The 19,352-nt window shown below is 36.7% G+C and overlaps 1 protein-coding gene across 1 annotated transcript in view; it reads left to right on the top strand.

Moving 5' to 3' along the window:
- si:ch211-154o6.3 (uncharacterized protein LOC563854 homolog) overlaps positions 1-19,352 on the top strand; it is a 31,434-nt gene that overhangs the window by 2,928 nt on the left and 9,154 nt on the right. Inside the window, exons 2-9 of the mRNA XM_056475354.1 lie at positions 1,034-1,149; positions 1,482-1,633; positions 1,848-1,971; positions 4,041-4,162; positions 6,092-6,178; positions 12,569-12,658; positions 12,769-12,857; positions 16,442-16,670. Coding sequence (XP_056331329.1) covers positions 1,034-1,149; positions 1,482-1,633; positions 1,848-1,971; positions 4,041-4,162; positions 6,092-6,178; positions 12,569-12,658; positions 12,769-12,857; positions 16,442-16,670 — 1,009 coding nt within the window. The remainder of the gene's footprint in view (positions 1-1,033; positions 1,150-1,481; positions 1,634-1,847; positions 1,972-4,040; positions 4,163-6,091; positions 6,179-12,568; positions 12,659-12,768; positions 12,858-16,441; positions 16,671-19,352) is intronic.

Genomic DNA, 19,352 nt, shown 5'->3' with positions numbered 1-19,352 from the left:
CACGACCATTTTAATTTCTCCGCTGGCCAAACGTCTTGTGCAGAGCTGCAGTCTCATACAGGGACAAGACGGCCTTTAACAGAGACCCTCTGATCCCATACTCCCAGAGCACCTACCACAGAATGCCAAGAGGGACACGGTCAAATGCCTTCTCCAAGTCCACGAAAAACACGTTATGCTACGTTACACTTAATTAAACTAGAAAAAACTCACATTACATTAAAAAAGTAGCTCAAATATTATTAAAATTTTTTTTTAAGTAATGCAATACTCGTTAAGGCTGATGTATACTTCTGCATCAAGCGCACACGTATGGTTGGGCGCAGCCTTCGCGCGGTCGGATACCCCTCGCCATGGCTGTCGCTGATGCGCACCTCTCAAAAAATGTAACTACACGTCGCAACAATACGTAGAGCAAGCTCTGTGATTGGTCTGCCCCTTAGCGGTGATGAGTGTGGGCAGTGCTGAGAGCTGCGAGCCTCGACGGAGCGAGTGTTTACAAGTGTTAAGTCCTGTACAGGAGCTCCAGATGGAAACTTTTATTTTGTGTTTACCTCATGATTAAAGTTGTTGCACGTCCTCCGGTTCACGCCTCTAAATGAGTAGTTTTAGCTATTTCTACATTAAGGTAGCATTTAGAAAAAACAAACCTGCTGCCAGCTAGTGTTTTCGGAACAGCACGCATAAGTATAAATACCCCCAAGATTGCTGACATCCAACATATTTTTTGACCACAGGAAGTCAGTGGTTACAGGTTTTCAGCATTCTTCAAAATATCTCCTTTTGTGTTTAACAGAATAAAGAAACTCATAAAGGTTTGAAACCAATTGAGTGTGAGTAAATAGTGCGCACATTTTAATTTTAGGTGATCTATCCCACTAAATAGGCCACTAAATATAAAACAGACCACAATCCCTCATGAAAGTTTTACTGAATGACAATACACATTTCTAAGAATAATTCATGTATTTATATTTTCATAATTCAGATTTAGTCCTATATTTGTAAATCTCTGATCTTTCACTCTTGGTAGGTCTCGAAGAAGGTGGAGCTTCGATCCAGATTGGCTGAACTTCTGCTGCAGCTTTCTGGCCCCCAGCAAACTCAAGGGATTGTGGGAAAAGAGGAGGATAGAATGAAAAGACAAGTGTAAGAATGAGCGACTAGGCAGGGAATGAGGGAGGGAGAGAGGGAGGGAGGAAGGGAGCGAGACGGACGGAGTGCGTGAGATTAAACTCCAGCTTTCTGCCTTTGGCTAGTCGTCCGCTCTCTGGCGCCTAGGCAGTATTGATTCATCATATTTCTTTTAAGAAAAGTCTACCCTTGAACTCCCACACTCGGGCTTTCTGTCTGATGCTTTGTTATTTAATAATATACTTGCTACTACACATGTATAACAAGACAACAGTGCTTTGTTTAACACCTATGGACAGGCGTGAGAATAATTCACAGTGGTTGTTGATGTTTGTTTTTCACGCTAGCGAGGAGGTCACAGAGCAACATGTTGGCCACCGTCCTGCGCTAAAGATTGCACGAGAGGAAAGACGTGAGAATGAAGCAAGCGACGGAAACCAGACAGATGGCAGAGGAGAAACGAATCTCCCCGTCAGCCTCACTGAAGAAGAACAAGAAGGTCAAATTAGCACAGTAATCACACACACAATTACAGTTCCTCGTGCAGATGTTGATTATAAGCCTGCTTGTCTTTCACAGGAAGTTCTGCCTTATGGCTGTCTCGTGCAGCGATATAACAGATGGTTAGTTTATCTGCATTTGCAGGAGAGAGAAGGGGAAAAAAGATGACCTCAGTTTATGTGAAACTGTTTGTTTTTCTATATACGTTGCAGATGCTGAATTCAGATCTCGCAAACAAACTTGGGAAAAGGCTAAGTTTCGTCTCAGAGCTCTGGAGGGCCACAGTGACATCATCACCTGTGCGGTTGCTGTTGACAATCTTGTGATTTCTGGAAGGTACTGGAGACTTATGAGGGAATTAATGTTATTTATGACTCGAAAGGCCCGTTCACAGCAGGGGTGATTAAAAAATAAATAAAATAAAGAAACTATCTACCAATAAAGGATAAACAATGAAGAAACTCTGTAGTTCTAAAATGAATGCATCACAATAAGCATACTTTGCATAATAATACAAATCTGTCATCATAAAATTAAAAGGTGGGATGTGTATCCTCTAGAATCAGTAATGCACTTTACATTTAAATGTAAAAGGCACATATTTTAACTTCTTTTCAAGATTTAATATGAGTCTTTTGTGTCTCCGGAATGTGTCTGTAAAGTTTCAGCTCAAAATACCCATCAGATTATTTATTATAGGTTTATAAATCTGGGAAATTTGTTATAACCTTGTAGCTGTTTTTGTTGCCTGTGCCTTTAATGCGAATGAGCTGGTTTTCCTTGCTCACTGTTTCTCTGTGCGTGTCAGAGCAGTAGCCTTCATGTAAATAAACAACACAGTGACAGACAAGAATGAAGCAGATCTCCCTTACTAAATTAAGAACTTTCCCAACGGTTATTTGTTATATTTGTTGTGGAGTTAATTCAAGCCTTTCTGCAATGATGAGTTACACACAATATCATTATAAAGATATAATTGTATTGACACTATGTGGCAGTGGTGATAAATTACAGCAATTTTACTGTATTTATTACAAACATACACTGTTTTAGGAACATTTTAAACTTGTAAAACTCCTTCTTGATCGCATTTGATGATTGATGATCACAGCGAGCTGAACAGATCTTTTAATCCCAGTTACTTTGCCCATGTACTGCCTTGTGGATGTGATTATACATGCTACTACGGAGACTGTCAATCAATTTGGTGGGCGGGGAAATCGCACTCCTACGACGTTGCAGCGGGCCTCAAAATGGGAGGGATTTGGATCCTATTTTAACATCAGGAAATTAAAATGAAGATTGTGGACACACTGTACCTGCACACAGTTCTGTCCAAACAGCTTCCAAAAGAGGATTTTTTAAAATCATAGGTGGCCTTTAAATGTTTAAATAGTTTTTATAAATATATTTAACTTAGTTTTGAATTCAAACTAACTACCAACTGGGGTAAGAAATATTTTATAATTATTATTTTATTTATGATAAAATAAATATTTGAATTTATAACATTGATCAAATGTGATAGTAACGAGTTTTAAATTTCATTGTGTTGAAGTTTTGTTGAAATTGAAATTCTGCTCATCACAAAATAATGCAAAAAAATGTATCACAGTAGCACCACCTTTCTCTACGTATTTAATAATTGATTTTCTTTCCTGAGGACCAGATTGGTGTATTAGAATAATTGTAATAACAACTAGTGATAGAGTTATTTTGCATTTAAAAGAAGTGCAGAATCCACACCAATAAAGCATATTTTATATGATACTAATTAGTTATATATTTCAAAATGAGGTTGTGCATCTTTATAATTGAGAATGTTTTTATTAAATTTCAAGGTAGAATTATAATTTTAATAGAATGAATAGTTCAAATGCAATTAATAGCACAAACATATTGAAATGTGTATTTTTATTCAGCAAGCAATTAACTGAATGAAAAGTGATCACTATTACTTATCTAATAAATTATATAAATACGTTTTAAACATTTATATTTTAAACAACATTGATTTTCAACATTGTTAATAAGAAAAATGTTTCTTGAGGTCCATATTCGCATGCTAACATAGAAGCTCTGTGTATCTGAAATTTTTTTCAGAAACAGATTTTGGTTTTTTATTTCTAGCTGATGAATATTAAAAACATCGACTGTCAGTCAGAATTAAAAGTATTTAATTAAAAGTATTTAAGACAGCAGACGACAAAACTGCAGAATGCATTTTGACTAAACAGAACCTTATCATGCACTGTCTAATGTAGTTATTCTTATAGTTACTTTTGCAGTTTTCATTCTTGATGTAAACGGGTCTTAACCGACTGTTATATTAATTGCTGGCAAACTGTTAACATCACTCTCTGCTTCTCACTCTGCTTTTCTCCTACTGTTTCCACCAATTTAAGTCGAGACACAACGGTTAAAGTGTGGCATGTTCCCACGGCAACAGAGCAGCGCAATTTGGGAGGTCACAGCGGTGGAGTCACCTGTCTGTGTGCACCACCTCCAGAGTCCTGCAGGAGACTAGGTATATACACACATACACAAGCACACACATGCACAAACCCACAGTCATACACATATATACACTCCCTTTCACACACATGCATTTACATACACAAGACACATATGCACTCACTCACATACACACAAACACACTCACATACTCAAACACACTCATCCATATAAAGACGGACTCATACATGGACACGCATGCACTCGCATACACACACATCCAATCAAACACATGCATGCAATTATTGAATTATTCCTCTACGAGATTCTTCTAAAATGCTGATTCATCTAGTAGTGAAACATGAAGTCTTTATGAGTGAGTTACTAAATCATTAACCAGTTTAATCCCACTGCTCACACTTTGTGACTGTCATTTTTCTTATTTTTGGAAGCTTAAAGTTTTGTTGGCTTTGGGCAAGAAATTCAACTCTTGAATGTAAAAAATAGCCTGAATGTGCTTCATGTAACATGACCACAGCAGCTTACAGTACATACTTTCTGCTTGCATATCTAGATGTAAGAGGTGTAAATTTATTATCGGCCACAAATGTGATGGATAGTTAAACACATTGGCTGCGTCCGAAACCGCCTACTACTCAGTAGGTACTGCATTTGAATTTAAACGTACTACTCGGCCGTTAGAAAAGTATGTTCTATACAGTATGAATGTGTAAAGTATGAATGGAATTCGGACGTACTAGTTTAGTTAGAAGGCTAGTTAAGTTCTGTAATGGGTAAATATAACAGTAAAATCTTAGGGATGTTGTAGCACCTCAGGTATGTTCCCGTCTTATTGAATAATTAATTAAATCCTTAATTCAAACAATTAGTTCAAAACAGCGATTTGATTCGATTTGAAATTATGCAAAAGTCCTAACAACACGCTACGTGATGAGATTTGCAGTGATAAGCAGTTGGTCTGTTTGCACCGGACAAAACACGACAGAAATTATTAGAAGCACAGAATAGTACACTCACTGCACTCCAACGAAATTGTAAGGATCTAATTAATACATATTAAGTCTTTTTAACATGATTAAATGTAGATGCCGAATCACTGATATGTGTTGGCTTGCACTGAGTCACAGTTCTAAAGGTCAATTTCAAATGGTTTATTTTATTTTCAAGATCTGAGGTGAACTATCTGCTGCTGCTTTCAGTAGTATGGCAATAAATGTCATGTAAAATAACATTTAAACTCACATGCAAGAAATAGAAGCCATTTCTAATATATCAATTAAAAGTGTTGGTCAGAACAAAAACTGCTTTTAATATGGAGAATATTCCTTCTATCATGTGCCGTTGCTGGTATTTAGAACACAGTTTAAATCAGCCTTAAATCAGCCCTTAGGCTCAATAGTCAGGCACACTCCTGTTGGTGTTGTCAATATAGCAACCTGCACTTGCATCTGTTTTGATCCAGAAGTGCAATACCTAGTTCAACCACTGGGTGTCAATCTTACATACTGCACCTTTAATTCCAATTTGATTATATTCAAATTTTGTTTTAGTAAATTACAAGGTAATTTGTGAGAGAATGGTGATCTTTATTTTCAGAAAGAAAAAGAAAAAAATCCCAATTCTCGGTTTATCAAGAATCATGCATCTTTAAGTGGCACTGTCTCAAAGCGTGAAAGTGAAGAATAATTGATCCTGTTGACGGGTCCAGCCGCTTGATACAGATGCATCAAGCACAATTGTTCATTCATCTTTTATGCCCTCTCTCTCTCCTTTCTCCCACCTCTTTTGTTGCAGCTACTCATGTCCTCCTTCCCATCTGTCCCTTTTGCTCTCCATCACTCCCTGTCTTGCTGTTTTGACAGCGCATTTGTTCTTCACATCCTTTGTCCTTAGTTCTCCTTTGCTCGTGTCCTGCGGTCACTCTTTTTTTCTGCTCATTGTCTGCTCTCACTGTTTCTTGATCTGCTTTTTTTTTACGCAGCACGTGCATTCGACTTGGCTGACAAGGAAAGATTTGTCCTAAGTGGTTCCACAGACTGTTGTGTGAAAATTTGGGCTTTGAGCTCGGGTGAGTGTTTCCCTCAGCAAACATTCCGAATGTGCTATTTTTAATGACACTGATCTGTCATCATATTTTGGAAATGAAGGTTATGAGGCTTCAGAATTAAGTTGAGAATGTACTTTATGTTCCAAGACAGATAACCTTGATAAACCATGTTACTGTGATAAAATTAATTATCTGGGAAAAATGTAATCTATAAAATGTATTTTATAAAGTTGCCAAGGGCATTTTTGTCATTTGACAAAACCAAAACTAAAGGAAAAACTATAGCAAATAAATGCACCATAAGATGAAATAAAAGCCCTGACAAACTAACAACACATAAAATAATTATCAAAACTTTAACTGAAATGTTAAAAGAAAATATTTTAATAAAAATGGTATTTCAAGCTATTGTTAAAAATACCCCAGTTACATATATACAACAGTTCTGTCTGGTTCTTGAAACAGATATTCTGCCGTAACAGCACACGTACTGCCCCTTCACCCGCATACAGCAACAAGCAGAGGACACACTACAGTTTGACAAATATTGCTGCTGTTGGACAACATGATGTACTTTTGAGGCTTTTTTAGTTAAGAAGTAGTTGTTTAGATTGCAACTATGCAGTTTAATTATAAGGATAGTACCTATTTTAAATATTTATAATCTTTGAGAGACAGCGCGTCGGCGACCATTAGTCTGTCATTGAACAGACCAAAGAGGCGCACATGATGGCGACAGAGACCACATAATAAGCCCTTAGAGTAGGAAGAATACAGTGTAAATTTAAACTTACAGCTGATCAAATCATTATAAAACAGGGAAGTGAGTTTCTAAGTCGATCTCTCTCTTTTGTATTTTGTAGTTCTGTATTTATATCATAGTAATTGTGTGAGATCTTAAAGTCTTAAAACCAAAGATGGCCATCTGTTTTTAATGAGTCTCCTGTTTTCACTACTGCAGACTAGTTCAGTAAGCAGAAAGAAAGAAGAAATGCCTGCACGTGTTTAGCGTTTCTCCTTATCACAAACACAACAGTAATCTGATAGTGATTATAGCCTTATAATCTTAAAATGTCAGCAAAATCACCTGTTTTGTCATCACTTCAGATATTATGCTAGAGAGTCATTCAAATACTAGCTCTAAAGTGACGTGTGTAAATGAGCAACGATTCTTGCTGTTCTGACGTCAGCTGCAGATGTGAATGAATAGTGGAAGAAAGTAGTTCCTCTTACGAAAGGATTTTGAGACCTCCTATATATATATATATATATATATATATATATATATATATATATATATATATATATATATATATATATATATATATATATATATATATATAAATGAGCAATATCACACAAGTAGCAGTGCGCTGTGGCTGTCATAACATAGTCATTACTGGTGGGACACTAAGGCATGAATCCCACCATTGCCAATATACAGCCACATCGCATTGCTAGTCGTGTGATATTGCTCATATATATATATTGCTTTTTGATTTTTAATTTCTTAGTTTTGATTTGAGTTAAATGAAAACATTTGTTTAATTAAAATTGTTTATTTCAATTATTTATTTTATAAAAGGTCTGATGAATGTTATTTCAAATTTCAAAATGTTTAAGGGCTCCTATTTGACCTCTTTTACAAGGTGTCTTTGGGGTCTCCAGAATGTTTCTGTAAAGTTTTAGCTCAAAATACCCATCAGATTATTTATTATATAATGTAGAACTTGCCCATTTTGAGCTCAGAGCAAAGTGTAGCTGTTGTTCTAGCCTGTGCCTTTAATTTTAAATGAGCTAGTTCTCCCCGCCCACTGTTCCCACACGTGAGTCTGTTTCTCATGGATTACGTCAGATAAACAGCAGTCAGCAACAGAGGCAGACATGTATGAAACAGAAATCCAGCTCATTAGTCAAAAATACCAAGTAAGTTATATTTAGTAAGATGAGTCAAACATGCAGAGTTTTAAAACTCATTCTTGAGGTGCAGCTGATTACAGAGAATTGGAACAGATCTTTTAATCCCAGTTTCTTTGCAAATCATGTTCTGTGGATATGTTTATATGTGTTACTAAAGAAACATGTTAATATGCAGCTGTCAATCAATTTGGTGGTGGAAAGAAACCGCACTCCTACAAAATAGATGGAATTTGGATCCTATTTTGATGTCAGCAAATTAAAAAAGAGACTTGTGTTTATATCACTCCAACATGACTGTAGACACACTATACCAACACACAGTTTACACACCTTTAATGCTACATATTGCTACAACTGTGTGGTCGTAGCTAAATTTTTGACATAATCAGCATATTCAAATGTTAAGATGAGTATTTTATTTTCATAAAACTATTTAAATGAATGCAGAGTGTTGTTTGTTGTAAAACGACTAATTAGTTGAGGAAAAACATATCTTGAATATCAGCAAATAAAACAGGCATAATTAATCCAATACGTGTTGTAATTATGAATGCTTTGTTGCAAAATGTATTAAACAAAGGAATTCCACCAGGCTAAAAGTTTTTAAATCGCATTTCCTTAATCTCCTTCCAAATCATTTCTAGTTCAACATTTTGTGACTATGAGCAATAAGATTGACATTAACATTCAGGAATCCACAATGAATTGTGCTAAAATAAATGATACTGACTGTACACTAGATTTGCTAACATAATAGTTGCCATGTGTTCAGAACATCCATTAGCTGAATCTCAGGAATAAGATCATTATGTAACTAGAGAGGGCACTCACTCTTTTTTTGGACACCACAGCTCTTTTCATCCCTTGCCGATGAGGGTGAATTAAAGCGATTGTTGAAAAATGAAAGTGGTTCCAAGCATTTATGAATTACTTTTTTTCTGTAGAGCACAAAAAGATGATATTTCAGAGAATGTTGGGTAGCCATCAGCTATATTTCGGTCCACCTATTTTTATGTACATTTTGGAATGTTGCATAATTTTTGCAATTTTGTTCGATATGTGATGTAATTTCAACTTAAACATGAAGACAGGGCGGGAAAAAGAGTAGCTTCTGCCATTTTAAAAAAGCCGCCAATAGCTTTTCGTTTTTATCACAGCTCTGCCAGTGAGAGTGGTTGAGCTCAAGCGCATCAAATGAAAAGTAAATGAGAAGCGTCTTGAGGGGGCGGGGCATGTTGGATATTACAGAGTATTTGATTGGTCTTAAGGTTTGATGCGAAACTGAAGTATAAGGTGTTCTCAAGTAAATTGGTGATCCATTAAGGTGGAAGTGACAATCTGCAAGCTTTGGAAATTTATGTCTTCTAAATGTAAACTTCAGCTCTGTTTTGTTGCACACCAGCTTATAGATATCAATAAGACTTACAGACTGATACTAACATCAAAAAAAAACTTTACGTTGCACATCAAAAATGTCATTTAATTTTGTTTTAAAGGGCACCTATGATAAAATCACCTTTTGGAAGTCATATTGGGCGATTAAAAAGACTATAAGTCTATTTTTTTATTTCCTGACGTTAAAATATCCAAATCTCTCCCATTTTGAGGCCCACCACAATGTGATGTAGGAGTGCGGTTTCCCTGCCCACCGAATTGATTGACAGCCGCGCATTAACATGTCTCCAGGACAGGACGTGCGCAAAGAAACCGGAATTAAAACTGGGATCTGTTTGTGATCATTAGTCGTCATCATCAAATGTGATCAAGAATGAGTTTTACAAGTTTAAAATGTTTTTAAAACAGTGCATGTTTGTAATGAATTACAGCGTTTTTTTAAAATCGGGTTTATTTTGTACATTAACATAACGGATATCTATACAGCAGTGGATAATAACATGTATTCTGTCACATTTACCGTGCAAAAACAGTGCAAAGTTAAATGAACGCACTGTATGTGTGCACGTGAACTTTGTAACGACATTGTGTGTGACTCATCGTCGCAGAAAGGCTTGAATTAACTCCACAAGAAATACATCAAATACTCATTGGTAAAGTTCTTACTGTAGTATTTCACTGTAGTAGTCACTGTGCTGTTTATCTGACATTGCCGAGGAGATTGAGACTCTCTGACAGGCACTTGGTAACAGTGGGTGGGGAGAACTAGCATTAAAGGCACAGGCCACAACAGCTACATTGTGTTCAGTGCAGAAAATTCCAATATTCTGAAAGGTATAATAAATAATATGAGGGGTGTTTTGAGCTGAAACTGCACAGACACACACTGAAGACACAGAAAACTTATCTTAAATCTTGAAAAAGGGGTAAAATAGGTGCCATTTAACAGATAATGTTATAGGAAAAATGGCCTCGGGATAACAGCATGTGTTTACAGCATTAATTGACAAACCATTAATTTTAGAATGACCATGTTTTGGTCATTCTAAAATGCCTCAGCCAAAGTCCGTCATCAAAGGTGGTTCGGTATTATTACCTCCAGAACTGACTTGAGCGGCTGTGCTCACAAAGAGAAATCTCACGTCTCTAAAAGTCACTGTTTCTCATTGTGTTTCGTCTTCATCTTCTGAGGCACAGGTAATTTGTCATATAATAAAAAAGGCCCACAGTGGCTTCACTTACTGCAGCAAATTCTATTTTTATTTTTGTTATTTGGTACCAGTTTATTAGAAAACAACGATTTTGTACTCTTTGACTCATTGGGTGGAAACGATGCTTCATTTGTAAATGTTTTATGCGATATTCCTGTTTTTACTTGTCTCATACTAAACTTAACATAGTTAATGGCATCAATAGCAGGAATAAAAATCGACTATGGATGTCACTAGCTACGTTTCCATCCACCTATTGTCTGTGCTCCGCATCTCACACCTTCAAACACCACCGCGTGTTCACTGCGTGTCAGGATTGTCTTCTGAGGCGCAAGTCATTTATTAAATGAAGAAAAGATTCACGCAACTTTTCTTATAGCAGCAAATTCCATTTTTACTGTTGATATTTGGCACCAGTTAATCGGCAAGTGACGATTTTGTTCACTTTGACTTGTTGGATGGAAACGCTGCTTTATTCGCAATAATCCAGTTTTGCACATAAAGTTAATTTGCATTTTTGGATGGAAAATAGCTAATGCTACCAGTTTTCAACATTCTTTATGTTCGACAGAAAAAAGAAACTCATAGTTTCTTCAAGTAAAGGATGAGTAAATGAGGGCAGAATTTACATTTTTGAGTGAACTGTCCCTTTAAATGAGTTAAAGGGCCCTATCACACACCTGGTGCAATAAGGCGCAAGAAGTGTTTGTTGCGTTTTGTTGCTATTTTCAGACCAGCCGACTCTAATTTTCACGTTTTTCACCACGTTGTTTGAATAGCAAACCCATTTGCGCTGCTTTGTGGTGTGTGTGCAGGTCTAAATTAGAGGTGTGTTAAGGCGCATTGTTGGTGCATTGCTATTGGTCGCCATTGACCATATAAAAGCCGATCTAAAGTCCAGCACAGAGCACATTATATAGTTATGCACCTATGTGGGTTCGAACGCTTACACATTGCTTAATACACACAGGATGAACAGTAATACACAAATATCTTTACTTATGAATAAAATTAAAGGAATAAAATGTTACAAAAAATATTCTTTTCTACATAAATATAAAAAACCACTACCTCTATGCCTCATCTTGGGAGGGCCTTTTTCAGTTTATTCATGCTAATTTGCATTTGTATAGTTTTGTATAATATTAATATTAGTAGTATTATTTATTATATGCATATTTATATTTGTTTTAATAAAAACAAGTTTAGATTTGTCCACCTGTCAGTTCTGGAGATGTATCCATCACCATATGGTGCATAAGAATTATTGTTCTCAGTAAGTATCGTTATTATTGTTCATTTATTCATTCGCTGGAAATAAGAATTGAATTTAGAAATGGTTTTGAAACAAATATTTGTGCAAACTACATTAAATGTGTGAGGGGATGGATGTCGTCAGTGAAGTGCATACAACACTGCTTCCTTATCCATGAAAGTAAAGAGTAAAAGTAAAGTAAAGAGAAAGTAAAGAGGCCGAATGGAGGAGGCTTGTTCTTTATCCACGCGCTGCAGATAATCTGTTTAACTGTTTTCTTGCTAGAGAAGTGTTCAGTTTTTCCACTTGCAAAGTCCGTCATGTAAATAGCAAATGCACCATGGCGTGATGTGACTGACTCTTAAAGGGAATAGGAGATGAGTCTCTGATTGGTTTAATGCATGTTATGCTCAAAACACACCCATAACTCATTAAGAGAATAAGCACAACCCTGTTAGACCATGCGCCGGGGCACAGAACGTATTTTTCCGTCCTTAATAGCAAAAGTGGATTCGGACACGCCCTTAATGCTTTTGCACCATGCGCTTTAGACTTTGTGCCTAGATTGTTAAAATAGAGCCCAAAGTGTTAATTTGGACTTACATCATGTGGATTTTGTTGTTCCTACAGGCCAGTGTGTTAAATCCATCTACACTTTCAATGCCGTCACAAGCCTGTGCTTCATTCCCGAAGGAGAGGGTTTCATTGTGACTGGTTCAGGTAGGTATCTGCGCATGTGTGTGTGTGTGAGGGCAAGTTGACCATGCCTTGCGTCAGTCTCCTCATATCAGGTGCATCTGTGAGCCTCTGTGTTATTGATCTTGCTCTAGATGCTGGGAAGCTGCAGGTGTGGAGCTGGAGCTCGCTGGAGAACTGGCTGTCAGTGAACGCACACCTGGACGCAGTCACCACACTACAGGTGGGCGAGCGCCATGGCAACAGAACTGCTCCGGCATCTAGAACTTTCTCGGTCTGCCCTTTAGAGCAGCACATGTTTTAAAAAATAAATGGGAAAAAAAGAAAAGATTGTGCCTCCGCTCAGAGCCGCAGCTTTGCTTGTAGAGGAAATCCCTCGGGGATGCTCTTCCTTCTCGGGCGATCTTTAAACACAGTCAAAAGTTCAGTGGGATGTACAAGCTGCTAAATGCCAAACATTTTTCTTATGCAGTTGGTGTCTGCTCCTACCGAGTGAATAATTAATACAAAGAAGACTGTGAAATAAAAATGCTAGTTCATGCTCGTTAATGACTAAAGTTTATTACTGATTTTCAAATAATTTGTAACACATTTTATCTTTGATAAACAGAATTCATTTCAAATAGAAATCTAATTCATTCATTCATTTTCTTTTCGGCTTAGTCCCTTTATTAATCTGGGGTCGCCACAGTGGAATAAAACCACCAACTTATCCAGCATATGTTTAACGCAGCGGATACCCTTCCTGCAACCCATCACTGGGAAACACCCATACACACTCATTCGTACACATACACTACGGTCAATTTAAGCATACCCAATTCACCTTTTCACATGTCTTTGGACTTGTGGGGGAAACCGGAGAACTCAGAGGAAACCCATACGAACACGTGGAGAACAATAATAATAATAATAATAATAATAATAAACTAAATAAATTTTAATTTAAAAAGTTTTAAACTATTTAATGGTGGTATTTAGGGGTGCATCAGATGGTGTTCTATATTTTTGATTATTTATTTTTAGACAACAGTAAGTGACATTTTGTTGAGTGTGTTTTTATAATTCATCCTTGGCTAGCCAAGTCCTGTGATGAGTAGGCATGTAATCATTTACACATAATTCGATTCATGATTTTGCAATTTGATTTTTAAAAATGAGATTGTAGATGATAAAGTTGTCCTTTTAGTTCGGCTAGTGAAAATGAAATATGATAAAATTAAATCGAAATTTGTAAACAAATCCCAAATCAAATTGATTACAGTGCTTCATTTATAAACACTACTTTAACATGTATCTCTCAGAGGCTAATTAACAGAAATGCCATGCAAACTTTTCTAAAGACGGTCAGTTCTCCGTAGAGATTCATTTATGTAATCTACTCCAACTGTATCGCAATTTGTTTGGCATTTCAACAGATTTGAATCATCACCTATTTTAATTGTTTTTGTACATGTTTTTCAAAGTTTAATTTATTTTTTGTGATCATTATATCCCTAGTAATGGGTAAATTTGACCCAAAAACCATGAGTATGTTGTGGCACCTAAGGCACATTCCCATCTTATTAAAAATTTTTATCAAATCTTCCCTTCAAACAATTCGTTAAAAATGGCTGATTCATTTAAAAATGAGTCTTTAAGAATGAATCTAAAACAGATTCATTCTGGAAGGAGACATCGCGGTTTTGCTCTGAGATTCACAAATGTTTTTTGGTGGCTATGTTTGAACTTTTGTGAAATCATTATATGCAAAACAGAAAAAAAACCAGACAATATTGTCTCTAAAATATAACTCGCTCAATAATAACTTCTTGTTTGATGAACTGTTATATTAAACCAATATCGCATTTACTTTTTGTTTATACTACACTTTTATAAGCGTATTATATATTTTTATTAGTACCGCTTATTAGACTCTAGTAAATCGCAGTTAATCTCATCTCACTTAATCAATATTTGATAAAAGCAGCCCTCATATGAAGATTTCTAAGGGCATCACATTAAAACATGCATGATCTGACCCACATTTCTTGTTTTCATTTAATTAATTATACAAAATAAACATTAAATTGACACCCTGAAACACTCTTGTCAGCATAATCCTAAAAAAGATCTCCCATCAAGCCCAATACTTTGTCAATTCTGCATCTTATGAAGCATTTCACAGGGATATGCTTGGTTCTCTAACACAGTGTTTACCAACTCTGTTCCTGAAAGTACACCAACAGTCCACATTTTCAACCTCGCCCTAATCAAACACACCTGAATCAACTCATCAGAACATAAGAAGAGCCTCCAAAACCTGAAGTTAATGGGTCAGATAAGGGAGACGTCCAAAATACAGTTGAAACCAGAAGTTTACATACACTCTATAAAAAGGCACATAACCATTTAAAAAAGTCAGATGTTAATGTGACTAAACCTGTTCTCTTTTAGGTAAATTAGGATTAGCAATTTGTTTCTGTTTGGCTTAATAGCAGAATAATGAGAGAGATATTTTGAGAAATTGTTATAACTTTTCTTGAAAGTCAAGTTTACATCCAATAAGATTATTGTGCCTCTGAAAAAGCTCAGATGATGGTGTCAAGGTTTTGGAAGTTTCTGATTGGCTAATTGACAACATTTGAGTTAATTGAAGGCACAACTGTGGAATAGTATTTAAGGAAAACCTCAAACACACTGCTTCCATTTGTGACAACATGTGAAAATCAACAAGCCAGAATCAACAAAAAAGGCAGATTACAGTGTTACATTTGGAGGACAAAGGGGAAAGCTTACAAGCCTAGGAACATTATCCCAACTGTGAAGTATGGGGGAGGCAGCATCATGTTGTGGGGCTGTTTTGCTGCAGGAGGGACTGGTCCGCTTCACAGCATAGATGGCATCATGAAGAAAGAACATATGTAGAAATACTAAAGCAACATCTCAAGACATCAGCCAGGAAATTAAAACTTGGCCACAAATGGGTCTTTCAAACAGACCATGACCCTAAGCAAACTGCCAAATTAGTTAAAATGTGCTTTAAGGACAACAGAGTGAATGTTTTGGAGTGGCCATCACAAAGCCCTGATCTCAATCCTATAGAAAAATTGAGGGCAGAGTTGAAAAAGCTTGTGCAAGCAAGACAGCCTACAAATCTGACTCAGTTACACTAGTTCTGTCACGAGGAAAGGGCCAAAATTCCTGCAAACTATTGTGAGAAGCTTGTAAAAGGATACCTAAAACATTTGAGCAAAGTTATACAGTTTAAAAGCAAAGCTAAAAAAATACATGTATGTAAGCTTTTGACGACTTGTCTAGAAATAAATAAATAAATAAATAAAAAATAAATAAATTCTCCCCCCAAAAAATCTCTCATTATTCTGGCATTTAGCATTATTCTAATCATCGGTAATCTTAACAGACCTAAAATAGTAAATGTTTAGTATGATTTACCATCAGACATTTAAAAAAAAATGGTTATGTTCCTTTTTTTAGAGTGTATGTAAACTTCTGGTTTCAACTGTATGCACTGTTGGTGTGCCTGCAGGAACAGGGTTGGGAAACACTGCTCTAGCATATAAATATTTTACACCCCCCTCTGGACTTGCATTCTTTTACTTATTGCTATTTATCCAAGCAGGACAATATAATATATGGACACCAACATAAATATATATATATATATAGAAGTGTTTACGAGGCTGTGAGAAGAATCTGAACACTGTAGCATCAAACAGCAGTGATTCTCCTTCCATATTTAATACTGTTAGTTGGCACGAGTTGTCATGGAAACACAGTGGCATTTACTCTCAGTTCTCTCCACAGTCCCAGGGTCCTCTGGTGTTCAGCGGCTCGGCGGAGGGAAGTGTGTGTGTGTGGGAGGTGTGCGATGAAGGGCCGGAGCCCCTGCGCAGGCTGCACCTCTGGGGGCCCGAGGTCACGGGGTGTGGAGGGGAAGACGGGCTCAACGGAAGGCTGGTTCTCAGCCCCCGCGGGGATCGTGTGTTTCTCTCATGTGGGAAGGCCAGCATACGAATTCTGAATTGGAGGACAGGTAATATACTGAATCCGATCAATTTAAAATATGAATTAGTTTTATGTTTAGTAATATTATTTGATAAATAATTCATATAACTTTGGATTTCATATGGATGTAATATATAGTTTTTTGTATTACTGTAAAAATTACTGTAATACAATACTGGAAAAACAGTATCATTGTGATCCATTGTTGCATTTCTAAATAGTAGTTTCTACTTTAGCATATTTTACAATATAAGGTATTTCTGTAATGGCGAATCTGAATTTTCAGCATCAATACTCTCATCTCATGTCACGTGATCATTTCTAATATGCTGATTGGGTCCTCAAGAAACATTTTTTGGTAACAATACTTTTGATGATCGTGGTTAATGTAAAACTCAACATTTATTAATGCATTTTCATTCATTTTCCTTCGGCTTAGGCCTTGTTTACACTAATACATTTTAGTTTTAAAGGGCACCTATGGTGAAAAATCTACTTTTCAAGCTGTTTGGACAGACATATGTGTAGGTATAGTGTATAGACCGTCATATTGGGGTGATATAAACACACTCAGTCCTTTTTTTTTTCAATTTAACAACATAAAAACGATGGACCAATTGGAGCAGTTTTCAGACCGACTGCAACTTGGCGTAGGAGTGCGGTCCCCCCGCCCACCAATATTGATTGACAGCTGTGTATTAACATTTCCCAGTAGTCACGTGTATAATCATATCAACAAGACAGGACGAGTGCAAAGCAACCGGAAATAAAAGGTCTGTTCAGTTTGCTAGGATCATCAATCATCATCAAGTGTGATCATGAGTGAGTTTTACAAGTTTAACAGGTGTTTAAATCAGTGCATGTTTGTAATGAATTACAGCGATTTACTTCAGCTTTACTTCATCAGCACGGCCGCGTGTCAGAACAATTATAAAGGAAGACGCTTCAATCGCAGTTTGTGGACGTTAAATCAGGTTTATTTTGTACATTAACATAACAGATATCCATACAGCAGTGGAGATTAACCTGTATCCTGTCACATTTGCTATGCAAAACCAGTGCAAAGCTAAATGCGCACGCTGTCTGTGTGTGTATCTGTGTGTGCGCGTTGTACTGTAAACAAAACGTTGTACTGTGCACTGTAAACAAAAACGTTGTTTTAAAACTATAAGTGTAAACGGGGCCTTGGTCCCTTTATTCATCAGGGGTCACCACAGCGGAATGAACCACCAACTTATCCAGCATATGTTTTACACAGCCAATACCCTTCCCGCTGCAACCCAGAACTGGGAAACACCCACACACAAACATCATTTATACTCTGGTCAATTTAGTTTATTCAATTCACCTGTACCACAAGTCTTTGGATGGAGCATCCAGCGAAAACCCACACAAACACGAGGAGAACATGCAAACTCCACACAGAAATGCCAACTGATCCAGCTGGCACTTGAACCAGTGACGTTCTTGCTCTGAGGCGACAGTGCTAACCACTGAGCCAATGTGTCGCCTAATGCATTTTTAAATGTTTTATCTTTGAAAATTACTTCATTACTGCACTGTAAACAAACCTAAATGGTATTTTCTTATTTGACATTAATACAGATTAATGCCATAAAACTCTAAACATTTGTTTTCTAATTAGAAAATTCTGCAAAAAACTTATCTTATATCTTGCTCTCCACACTATAAATAATACTCTCTCTCTCTACACTTTACAAAATGCAGGGTTCCACACAATCGATTTGTGTCAGGACAACTTGAAGGAATTAATTAACTTATTAGTGTTTACAAATTTAAGTGGATTGAACATAAAACAATTAGTTGTCCCCTAAAAACTCAAGAATTGTGTTGTTTCATCTCAATTTAAAGATGTAGTTGGAACAAATAGCAAACATCATTTTTTGAGTGTATACAGTACTTGTTCTTACCCCTTAGTTTTCTTTACATTTTTAATTTCAGTGTTATTAAATGTTTTTTAATCACGTTTTGTCCACATTGTCATAATGACATATCAAAAACAAATTGTGAGAATGTATCATAAATACTTACTCCCAGTTTATATTGAAGTTGATATTTAGCCACACCATGTTAGTGTTTCGTAACATCTAATTTTTACAAGGTGGGTCATTAGCCCAACGCTCAACCCCCAACCTAGAGGACCAGGACATATACACTACGGCCAATTTAGCTTAGCCAATTCAACTATAGCGCATGTCTTTGGGCTTGTGGGTGAAACTGGAGCACCCGGAGGAAACCCACACGAACATAGGGAGAACATGCAAACTCCACACAGAAATGCCAACTGACCCAGCCGGGGCTCAAACCAGCGGCCCTTTTGCTGTGAGGCGGCAGGGCTACCCACTCCGCCACCGTGCCATGTATCATAAATACAACACTGAAATAATTATATTGCATAACTATTCATACTCTTTCTATGACACTTGAAATATAGCTCAGGAGCACACCAGCTTCATCTTTAAAATGTTTTTGCCCTTCAAATGAAGTTAACCTGCGGTTATTTCAGTTGACTGGTACTAATTCGTAGAGGCAGACACTTGTCTATATAAGGTCTAACCGCAGCATATTAGGACACAAAACAAAACAAAACAGCCAGAGCTGCAATTTAACCACAATTAAACATTGACAGTCCTCATCCAACCTGACAAAACTTGACAAAAGCTACAGAAAAGGATGGCAAAAAACTCTA

This window comes from Danio aesculapii, chromosome 16 (genome assembly GCF_903798145.1).
Source record: "Danio aesculapii chromosome 16, fDanAes4.1, whole genome shotgun sequence".
Lineage (NCBI taxonomy): Eukaryota > Metazoa > Chordata > Actinopteri > Cypriniformes > Danionidae > Danio > Danio aesculapii.
The sequence above is the reverse complement of the archived record's forward strand: the minus strand, read 5'-3'. Positions and strand labels throughout refer to the sequence as shown.